Source organism: Mixophyes fleayi, chromosome 6, assembly GCF_038048845.1.
Source record: "Mixophyes fleayi isolate aMixFle1 chromosome 6, aMixFle1.hap1, whole genome shotgun sequence".
Classification (NCBI taxonomy): Eukaryota; Metazoa; Chordata; class Amphibia; order Anura; family Limnodynastidae; genus Mixophyes; species Mixophyes fleayi.
In genome coordinates, this window is record NC_134407.1 from 25,894,824 (window position 1) to 25,906,399 (window position 11,576).

At 43.0% G+C, this 11,576-nt stretch overlaps 2 protein-coding genes across 9 annotated transcripts in view; one reads left to right on the forward strand and one right to left on the reverse strand.

Moving 5' to 3' along the window:
- Window positions 1-10,317, forward strand: part of CTBP2 (C-terminal binding protein 2) — a 77,553-nt gene extending 67,236 nt beyond the window's left edge. For all 6 annotated transcript variants that reach the window (XM_075216058.1, XM_075216060.1, XM_075216063.1 and 3 more), the window contains 5 exons: window positions 817-947; window positions 1,281-1,408; window positions 2,404-2,521; window positions 2,718-2,773; window positions 9,196-10,317. In XM_075216058.1, the coding sequence (XP_075072159.1) occupies window positions 817-947; window positions 1,281-1,408; window positions 2,404-2,521; window positions 2,718-2,757 (417 nt within the window). In that variant the 3' untranslated portion in view covers window positions 2,758-2,773; window positions 9,196-10,317. The remainder of the gene's footprint in view (window positions 1-816; window positions 948-1,280; window positions 1,409-2,403; window positions 2,522-2,717; window positions 2,774-9,195) is intronic.
- Window positions 10,151-11,576, reverse strand: part of ZRANB1 (zinc finger RANBP2-type containing 1) — a 43,977-nt gene continuing 42,551 nt past the window's right edge. For all 3 annotated transcript variants that reach the window (XM_075216066.1, XM_075216065.1, XM_075216064.1), the window contains one exon: window positions 10,151-11,278. In XM_075216066.1, the coding sequence (XP_075072167.1) occupies window positions 11,060-11,278 (219 nt within the window). In that variant the 3' untranslated portion in view covers window positions 10,151-11,059. The remainder of the gene's footprint in view (window positions 11,279-11,576) is intronic.

An 11,576-nucleotide genomic window follows, 5' to 3' on the forward strand; every position in this document is an offset into this window, starting at 1 on the left:
AGAGAGGTGGAGCGGGGAAGTTTGTGGACGAGCCAATTAATGGAAAGACGTGTTCGCGCACTTTACATGCTACGCTGAGTTGAAAGCAGCTATAGATAGGTCTCTAGAAGACGTATATTTTGAGGGTGCTTTCTGCTGGTGCCACAGTCCTTTTATGTAATAAATTTAAAAAAAAATAATTTAAAAAAAAATGCTAAAAATTTTTTTTTACTATTTTTTTTTGTTAAAAGATAAATATGCGCCTCCTCCCAAACAGCTTAACCAACCCTTATGCCGTTTGGGGGGAGCGGGTGAAGTACAATTTTTTTTATTAATTTATTTATTCAGTAATCTGCTTTACCGGGCTGCTGTGACTGATACACTTAAGTGCATCATGCTCCCCGGCCCATAAGGCAGATAGAGGTGTGTTTGTGTAATGTGCATAGTATTCTGAGTCGCACGGATCTAAAGATCCGTTTTACTTGGAATACTGTGTAAATTACAGGATGCAATGTACACTTACGAGTTAAATGTAAATTGCGTCTGACTCTACATCAGGCCCATAGTGCACAATATGTAATCCAAGAATGAAAAGGCAACTTGGTTGATAACAAGTCCCCATGGTGTACTTCTCAGCTGACTGCCGGCTTGGCTCCATCCTATTTTCATATTAACCCTTAGTTTAGAAACTGACGGTGTGCTGAATGGTCTGTTATTGTGAGAAATGTTTTTAGCTCAATATTTGTGGAAGAGAAAGCTCAGCTCATTCCAGCTGTTATCACACATAGGAAAGGACTATTGAATATTTCATGAGTGAGTCAATGCTTTTATCCCCAGATGAGGCAGGGGGCTTTCCTGGTGAACACAGCACGTGGGGGCTTAGTGGATGAAAAGGCTTTGGCTCAGGCACTGAAAGAGGGCAGAATCAGAGGAGCAGCCCTAGACGTACATGAGTCTGAACCTTTCATGTGAGTATTGCTAACTCTAAAATATCACTTTTTAATAAATCATTTTATGTACATAAGGATATTTAATGAGCGACAGGGTGTCTGCATGCCTTAGTTTGAAAAGTGCATTTTTAATCACCCTACTCATCTGTACGTCCCCAGAAATGGACAGGGAAAGAACAACCATTAGCCAATTAGGTCACATGAACGCTCACATAGTATTTGAGTAGTTGTGTGCTGATCTTGCACAGGCCAGTCATGTGACTGTGAGGTCAGAGTTCAGTGTCGCAGTTATGATGTCAGAATGTGAGGATAAAAGTTCAGGCTCACTAACCCATGTCTAATGATTTGCAGATTTGCTCAGGGTCCACTGAAAGATGCCCCTAATTTGATCTGCACCCCCCATACGGCCTGGTACAGTGAGCAGGCATCACTTGAGATGAGAGAAGCTGCTGCCACTGAGATGCGGAGAGCGGTCACAGGTACGGGGAGACCATAATCTGTATTATTCAATGTACTGAGATTTAATCCGGGTGCTTCCGTTCCTCTTTCTCTGCACTGCTCAGAGTGGGCAGCAGGAACGTTAGACAATGTAATGAATACTGAGCAGAGCTTCCGTCTCGCCTCTCTGGATTAGTGGAGGTAATAGCCAAATGTATACACAGCGTTAGGCAGAGGCCATTACTTCTAAGCGGACTTAAGTTTCATGATGAATAATGCAGAATAAACATAATTGGTATTATTCATCCCCATGGAGAATACACCGCATTATAGACTAAACCATCAACATGCAACACATCACATTCACTATAAATGGTCTCAGTAGGGATCCATCGGCTTCATTTAACAAATGTCTACTCTGTGTTCACCATATGTTGGTTGTATGAACCCATGACGTGTCCCATGATCAGTCAGTAGAAAGAGGTGACCACCGAGAGGTCAGATGTGGTGGGTTAGACATAAACAGGACATAGCACAGATCTGAGGAACATATGGAAAGTAGAAGAGAGGAGACATTGATCCACATGGGATAGTTGTATGTAATATAGTGGCTGCATGAAACCAGCCAATATCACGTATGTGCCCAAAGCCTGACAATGTTAGTTTGTGTATTGTGGTGTAGCTGGTCGTTGTACGATGTATAAGATCTAGTAACCCTTCTGACTTTCATCATAAACAATTGTCCTGGTCTACCAGGACTTGACTTGCAGCGAGTGCCTCTCAATAAATGTGGGTCAAGCCAAGTACGATATTGGGTACAACTGACGCAGTCTACAAGCCTAATGTCCTCATTATTGTGTGTGTATGAATCCATCCACTTACTATGTCTCTTATACTCTCTCCATGGGGCACCCATTACTTCTTTATGATACAGGACAATAAAACTGATGCTCATGAAGTAGTAGGCTTTAGGTCAGGGCAGGAGATGGCTTTGATCTATTACAAAGCATGATTCATTCCCTTTAATTCTCTAAAGGTCGGATTCCAGATAGCCTCAGAAACTGCGTGAACAAAGAATTTCTAGTGGCAGCAACTCAATGGCCGACGATGGAGCCACCAGGGACAAATGTGGAGATGAATGGAGCCGCCTACAGGTGAGAAGTCAACTTCTGTTATTCCAAACAAATACTGTACTGTGGCCTGGTTAACGTTGTCTAATAAATACCTATTGGGTTAGCATTGTCTGTAGTAAACAAACTGATTGTATGAAGGGAAAACATTTGTGTTTGATCTTTACATAGATGGATCCTGAGTAATCTCCCATGATTGTTGTCCTTCTGTGTGTTACAGATCAGTGTGTGTGCAGCCTCTCCAGGGAGAGAAACGCTGATTACCACCTCCAGCCCGTAAGTACCCAATATCCTTCCTCACAACTATTATTGTATTGTCCAACGGTAGAGTAATATATTGGGTTTGTATTTCTGGGAGTTAGTCATGTAGGTGACACCCACCCACCACAGAGCTCCATCTTTGTGTTGGGCATAAGAACAGTTGTATAGGCCACGGTTCTCCTCTATCATGTACCGTAAGACATGGTCATTATGGAAGGCACAAATGCACATTAGTATCAAAGTCATTGTCTGTGTTTTACTAACTGATTACAGTGTTGTAAAGTAAGATTAGATTTAAACAGATTGTCGTAATGTGGACATTTGTCCCATACATAAAGTAACTAAAGGAGCGCACCGGTCAGCGGTCAGCAGACGCCCCCCTTTAAGCAGAGCAGAGTCTGGTGTTGGCTGTAGCTCATTCTCCTCAGTTATTGTATGTCTGCAAGTGGCACAACCTAGACCTCCCCCCATGGACAGGAACCTGCGTTTCCCATCATAATGACATCTGTTTTTTGGCCTTCGTAATGCAATACACCCAACCAGGCCACAACCCTGACCAACTGCATCATTTCTGTATTTCACTAATCCAACAACTGTGATACATTCCTCTGTGCTGCTGTGAGGACACCCACAATCTAAGCCAGGCCTGTCCAACCTGTGGCCCTCCAGATGTTGTGAAACTACAAGTCCCAGCATGCCCTTCCAGCTATCAACTGGTTGTCTACTGGCAAAGCATGCTGGGGCTTGTAGTTTCACATCATCTGGAGGGCCGCAGGTTGGACAGGCCTGATCTAAGCAAATATAGTGTAGCCTGAAGCCAGGTTTGAGATCCACAGCTGTAGTTTGCCCTGTGATGAGTCTCACTATAGGTTTAGCAGCGCTTGCACTATCCTGTAAGGTGTCTAGTAAAACGCAGCAGCCGTGGCTCCGTACATTATACTATTCCTGACCGTGTCCTTTATAGAGCTTTTATTACACCTCCGTTTCTGGCCTGGAGTTTAAGCTCTGTTCAATCGATTATAGAGCAAGTATAGTAATGATATGTACTCATTGCACAGGGGATTAGGAGTGTGCTCTATGCATGATTATACAGATCTCCATCGTACCTTGTATCCTGCTCCTGTTACTAACTACTACGCTACATAAGTCAGTGAGGCTTCTTTGTTTCCCTTCTGTTCTGTATTTTTTTTTTTTTACATTTTTCAGAGATAGGTCAAGAAGAAAAATAATATTTATTAAGATACCCAGGAACTAAAGCAGATGACAGACCAGGGACAAGGGAAAGGACTATTTTTCCCCATCTCTTTATTAAATAAGCCAATCATGTCTACTGTAACTGCATCCATCCATCAATAATTATATGAGTATATATTTCTTCTCTGTTCACCCAACAAAAAGAAGATACCAAATTAAAATGGAAAAAAAAAACCAAAACACAGCTGTACCTTTCTAGGAGATAATTATAACTGCGTAATAAGTTTCAGAGAATATTTAAATAAATAATATTTTCTTTCCCTACCCTTAGAAAACAGAAGTTACCTTTAGTTAGCACATTTTGGAAGAAGGGGCTATATTGAAATGACTGAAGCTTATGCAAATTTTCTATAAAACAACCTACATTAAACTTTAATGGTTAAGTTACATTTTTTTAATTATTAATAACAATATATTGTAAAACCTGGTCTACCCAACACCCGATTCACACATTTTTGCGTTAAATTGGTTTTTAATGTAGTGAAATATATCAGACACAAATTCCTAGCATCGTGCTGTAGGCTAACATTATAAGGTTCCCTAAATCGGGTCCACAGGACTTACTGGAGATTAAAACATTTGCTTTGTTATTTTAAATGTAAACATTAGTGTTTCCACCCATTTCCTCACACAAGCACTCAGTAAAACAGCCCTTGTAAAGCAGTCATTTGTCTACAATTAGGGCTGTACTGTCAAGAATAAGCAGAATATAAAACATAATATACAACAGGGGTTCCCAACCTTTTTGTATCATTGTACCCCTTTATAAACTGTAGCTGTTTATACTATTTGTTTACCAAGCAACCAATCTGTGGAACACCAGGTGCTGTGGAAGTACAAATCTCAGCATGCCAGCTATCTACTGGCAAAGCATGCTGGGACTTGTAGTTTCACAACACATGGAGAGCCACAGCTTGGCCAGGCCTGATCTAGTTGGATGCTAAAATAGAACACATGCAGTTTAGTTTATTTGGATAAATTGTATTCTTTACCAATACATTACACAGATAAGTGCCCTTTGGCTGTCTGAGGTAGATCTACTGTTGAGACCCTCATGGACTAATTCTTGTAATGCTGAGCTAGTGTCTGTCTGTATCTGACCCACACACGGAGCCGGTCAATGCAGTTGGAGATGTCGGCAGACACATTTACAAGGGATCTCAATCATTATTTTGATCTGATCATAAGTCGGGGTCCTCTGGACCACTTGGCTGATATTGGCCTCTCTTTCAATAGGGTAGGTCAGATATTTATTTATTTTGAGAAATAAAGATTACCTCCAACACCCCATAATTCAACAGCTAATATGTCCGCTACCTCCGTAGAAGACCAACACCAGATTCTGGATTCATTATTAAAGGCCTGGTTACACTTTATTAAACATGTGCATTTACCAATTTTTTAGGTTTACCTTTGGTAAATGCACGTGTTCTGTACTTGCTTCGCTGTCTGATCTTCACTACTGGCCATATGAACACAGGTGCATGTTACTATACAACGTATAGTACAACGTAATTGTACTGCAGTTTCCTCTTGTGCTCACTCCATGGAGATCGCACAGGACGGACTGTAAAGCACATTTAAATAATCCTGCTGGGCACATGACGCTACAATTTGTAACGCAGTACACAATTACATATGCAGACACAGTATTTGTCTGGGATACCAGTCTTACACGGTTCTCTATTCGCAGGCACCATCTGCACCAATCCTCTTGCCACATTAACCTACCAATTCCTACAAGTCACCACCTAATCTTTATATCTCAATCATCCTCAGCCACCAGCATTAATCTCTAGCTACTTCAATAGCCTCAAAACGGGATATTCACTTCCCTCCAACGCTAAACATTTCATAGGAAAACTTTGCTCTATAAACAAGCACAAGGTGCTATTTAGTGGGGACTTATAAGATATGGTCTCTCCAGTTTTGTTTGGTGTATAATGTTGGGCATTTTTACTGAAGTGTTTTGCTAATTAGTCCTGTGTGATCATTTTTATAAATCACGGCAATGGTCAAACACTAAAGAGCACATACAAGCCCCGAGAAATTTACCACGTAGCTACAATGAGCGTTATGGACCGCAGAGAGTCTCAGGTTTATCTTGCACTATTTGTGGAAGTCCCTGTGAAAGATTACAATGTCATATAAATGGGAAGCACAGATTATAAACATGGCACAGACTGGTGGAGTAAGGGATCATATGACATGGGCCTGAGCAGGGAGTCAGGGTGACACTGGATAATGAGTAATCTAACAAAGGGAACATTTACCTGGATGCAGGGGATGAAGGTCTGTTACAACAGCTCAGGAGGAAGACCTGGTTACTAGTCACTGCAGCCAGGTGCTCACCGGTTACTAACCACTGCAGCCAGGTGCTCACCGGTTACTAACCACTGCAGCCAGGTGCTCACCGGTTACTAGTCACTGCAGCCAGGTGCTCACCGGTTACTAGTCACTGCAGCCAGGTGCTCACCGGTTACTAGTCACTGCAGCCAGGTGCTCACCGGTTACTAGTCACTGCAGCCAGGTGCTCACCGGTTACTAGTCACTGTAGCCAGGTGCTCACCGGTTACTAGTCACTGTAGCCAGGTGCTCACCGGTTTACTAACCACTGTAGCCAGGTGCTCACCGGTTACTAGTCACTGCAGCCAGGTGCTCACCGGTTACTAACCACTGCAGCCAGGTGCTCACCGGTTTACTAACCACTGTAGCCAGGTGCTCACCGGTTACTAGTCACTGCAGCCAGGTGCTCACTGGTTACTAGTCACTGTAGCCAGGTGCTCACTGGTTACTAGTCACTGCAGCCAGGTGCTCACCGGTTACTAGTCACTGTAGCCAGGTGCTCACCAGTTACTAACCACTGTAGCCAGGTGCTCACCGGTTACTAACCACTGTAGCCAGGTGCTCACCGGTTACTAACCACTGTAGCCAGGTGCTCACCGGTTACTAACCACTGTAGCCAGGTGCTCACCGGTTACTAACCACTGTAGCCAGGTGCTCACTGGTTACTCTACATCCCTTCAAATCCAGAAAAGATTTCTATGTTTAAAGTATACAGAGGGCGACATAAAATCAGCAGCCACAGTAAACAGAAGCACAGCAGGCTGTATATGTCAGTCAATATTCTAGATTGCATTTAACATTTTAAATTTTCTGGGTTTATTACGTCAAATCAGCAGTTTGTAAAAATAGCAGGAAGGGAAAGCCCACTACAACAGACGTACATTGGCTCTTTAAAGAGCAAGTAAATCCACTATTTAAATTGATTATATAGCAAAGGCCATGTATGATTGGGCTAAATAATGTGGAGCGTTCATATGTGAGCATTGTATGTGCATCATCCTGTTTCCTATGGTGGGAGATTCGTCTAACAGGTGTCAAGCAGTGTGAGTGGCAGACTGGCAGCTAGCTCTGCAGATTGGTTGGTTCATACACAGGGGCGGGGCCAGTGATGTCACAGTAACTCATATGAAGGATCAGATGAGGAGCCGGGGGGGGGGGGGGGCCCTAGCAGACACTTGCAGGCAGGGACTGTGGCCCGGCTGCTCTGAATGTGTTTAAAACACAATCAGAGCAGCCGGGCAGCACACTGTCCCTGCCTGTCACGGCTGGACGGACCTGCACATAGTGTGCAGCCGTCGGCAGCCTAAGATGCTAGAAAGGGGCGGGGCCTAAATCGCCCCGGGTACCGCATTTTTCTAGATCCGCCCCTGTGAAGGATCTGCTTTTTGACCTGTGTAGGATCCCATTAGGACACAGTGCTAAAGATATGGATGAGGCTTCAGCAAAGTTTTGTTCGTTTACCATTAACCAATGTGATTTAGGGACGGGGGTAGCATGGTAAGTTGCATTTCCATTACTTTTGCAAGTTCAGATTGACTTCTCTATGGGAGGATAATCCACACTCTATAGAGGGTTGTCAGCAATCTGACATTTGTAAAAGTAATGTCAGGCTTCTAAAAGTACAATTATATTGTTTGTGTATTCTTATACTAATAAAATATTAAGAAAAGTGTGATCTAGTGTTTTTGTTATTAATTTGTTCTTAAAGTTACAAGGGGGGGGGGGGAGAAAGTTTGCTTAAGAGAAACTCAAAACAGGTGTAAAAATAAATCAAACTAGGTCATCTGACTTTAACATAAAAAAAAAGTCAACCATATTAAAAATGAGGTTCTTTGGTTTGATAATAAGAAATAGTTCAAACACATTTGTTTTATTTACCACTTCATGACCAAGTCACATTTTTAAGTTTAGGGGGCATGTAAATCTGCCAAAATAAATGTTCTTGTTTACTAAAATTGTTTTCCCAGGGTGCTTTTGGGAACATATTTTAATATTCTGTACATTTTAACTACAAACTCATCCCGGTCTCCTCAGTATAACAGTGCCAAATACCTGCAGCTCATTTTAAGCTAGGACAACTAGTAAAAGCTGTATTTCTGTATTTTTTATATTCAATTTGGGAAATTCTGCTTTTTTTGGATGGTCTCCCTTCTGCCAGCACCAAAGCATCTGTGTGACGTGAACATAACAGAGCTGCTTCTAGTAAATCCAGTTTACATGGATACATGCTCTGTACTGCGCTGAGGGAGGCAGTAACCATGTGTCACTATAGACAGGCAGGGCTATCAGTGTCTGCACTCCCTGGAGAGCATAGTAGCAGTTGTCTGCCTGCTCTTTAAACCAGTGGAGTAGGGGTTAAACAGCCCTTGCCAGTTTAATACAGGGTGCTGTTCACAAGTAAAGGAAGAACTCCAGACACAAACACACACACAGTTCTGCCCCCTTTAATTCAACTAGCGCAGGCTGGCCCACCTGTGTCTCTCTGGGTGTGGTGAAACTACAAGCCCTAACTTGCTTTGCCACTGGCAGGGCATGCTGGGACTTGTAGTTTCACAACACCCAGAGAACCACAGCTTGGCCAGAACGGGCAGGTCCATTGTCCATGACACACTGGAGGTGGTCATGCTGATTTCCACCCCTCTCAGGTACTGCATCCATCTAATCTGCTCCTAACTCTCCTTGTATTAAGAGCCCAGAGACCCCAAACTCACATGTTATCCTGTACTGTCAGGTTTGTGTTTTGATGACCTTTCTTTGGTGTATATTTATTCTGCTCTTTTAATGGCATATATAATATGAAGTGTTTAATGAATGTTTTCTTGCCTTTTTCTCCACAGATTCCTTACTGGCGTCAGCCAGCTTTCCTGCAGTCACATAAGGAATAATTCATTACTAACCATCCCTCAGTGCCCATTCTACCCAGCAGCCTCCAACACATGGGCTGCACCTGCATCCAATAGGAAGACGCTCGGTTGATTAGAGACCAGTGACCGACATAAAGGGCAGGAGAACATGTAGCAACTCTGGACAACAGTGCAGTGGTCACAAGACGAAGCAAACAGCCAGCATGACCACACAACACTGGAAGCCACATCTGCAAGCACACAACAGGGATTCAGGTGGTTTCTATGGGAGGTCTCTGTCCATTTACTGTCCTTGTCCCTTTGGGAACACTTACTGACCTCCGCAGGGACCAGGAACGTTTATACCTTTTCCCCAGCTGTCCATTCTGGAAGGGACCATTTTATTGTTATGTTTGTTGTCCATCTGCTCCGCTGGCTCAGGAAAAATCTAATGTCTATATACAAAATAACTATTTTGTAACACTGAATTCCACTATGTTTTTTTTTATTCCTTTACATGTTATCTGTTACATTGCTGTAGACTGACCGTAGTATTGCACTTAATGTTTTGTGTGTTCTGAACTGCGTTTTACTTTTGGACAACAAATTCAGGCATCAGAGACTGCTCCAGACACTTTGAAGTAAAATAAACTAAAAAGGAAAAAAAAAAAACCACAACTAAAACCTGGTATTGTTACGACTTTTGTCCCGAGGTCACTTCCTGAGCAGTCTTGGGTGGTATTTTAGATGCAGAGACAACACAGCTTGTAAGAAAGCAGAGACCATAACCCAAGCCCACTATGGTGGCTGCTTCGCTACAGCCCCAGTCTGCCTCCTCTCCCCCTACCATATACGCTAGTTGGAGTTGGGTTACCTACTTCTGCTAACCCCAATACTATAACATAGGATCCCTCCATCCAGGACATAGTAACCACATTGCAAGAAATGGTTCACAGCAAGATGATGTATTTGTGTCACATTCGCAATCAAGTTCAAGCTGGCAAACTGCAAACAATCGCTTTAGAACCTAATTCCTGCATGTGAAGGGGGGGGGGGGGGCACAAGTGTTTCTGAACAAATAAATATATAAAGTTTTCTGAAAAGGGAAAAAAATAAAATTTAAAAAAAAAAAAAAAAAAAGTGACATAGGAGAACTATGAAGCAAAAAGCACAGAGGGGCAAAAACAGCATCCCCAGCTCTTCTCCATTACCACGTATTGTAAAGGAAAATAGAAAATTAAAATGGTTTTGGTCTGACATCCGAGACCATCATTGCTTGTGCAGGAGGCAGGTCATTATATAGTGTTCTTACCACTTGTGTATAGAATCCTAAAATTAATGTAGTCTTAACCCCTTTACTGCTGAGACAGCCACAAGCCATGTGTGTGTAACTGTGCAATATACAACGCTTGGCCTCTCCAGTAATGCCAGGGTTAAAATCAAGTGAGGGGCGGATTAAAACAATAAGTGAAAATTGAAAATTAATCTTTACCGTAAAAAGAAAATTGAGAGGCAGGAACTAGGGGCAAAGCAAAACGTGACCAGCCTATTGCTCTGATGGGTTTGATCATGGGATTTTTACCTTCAAAAGTTCTCTCTCCCCTGTTGCACAACACATGCATTATACACCAAGATTTACAACCCAGAGTAGGAGGGAGAGACAAAACGAAAAACAAAAGTGTCCAGTCCTGATAACAAAAGGATGTCGTCATCGGAGCTACAGGTGCTGTTTCCCGGGACTGGCTGGATAATTCCTCCTGGCGTCAGGCCTCCAGCAGATGAGGCAGGGTCCCGTTATCTCAGGTCCCAGTAATGACACACGTTGTGTGTGGTTCAGCCATTACTCCAGAGCCTCTTCTCACTCGTCCTCATCTTCTTCATCCTCCTCTCCGTCAGACAGGGCCGTGCATGGGCGGATCTGACGATACCCGTCCAGCCATTTCTCCACCATTTGTGTCACTAGTGGGTGGTTACGGCGGCGTGAGCTTTTTTGCATGGCCACCAAGACGCCACCTTCAGTCACACAACAGTCCAACCACTCGCGCAGGAGCTTCTCCTGCTGGTCCTCATTGCCAAGCTAGAAAACACAATGGTTGTAAGACAAGAATTCTCCATACTTAACAGGAAAATTCATTTCATTCAGTGTGTAGTCTGGGGGAAAATACATTTTTGTTCTAGTGGAAAACAATTAACTAAGAGCTCACAACGTTTTAGGACCTGAAGGGATGAACCGTCCTGTACACCAGACTTCTGGATATAACATCCCACCACTAAATACCCTGGTGTCTGCCTGCACGTCCTTCCATGAAGCACTATTTGGATGTGGTGACAGATTGCTGTATTTTCTCATCATCCCCTCTCACAATCCCCACAGT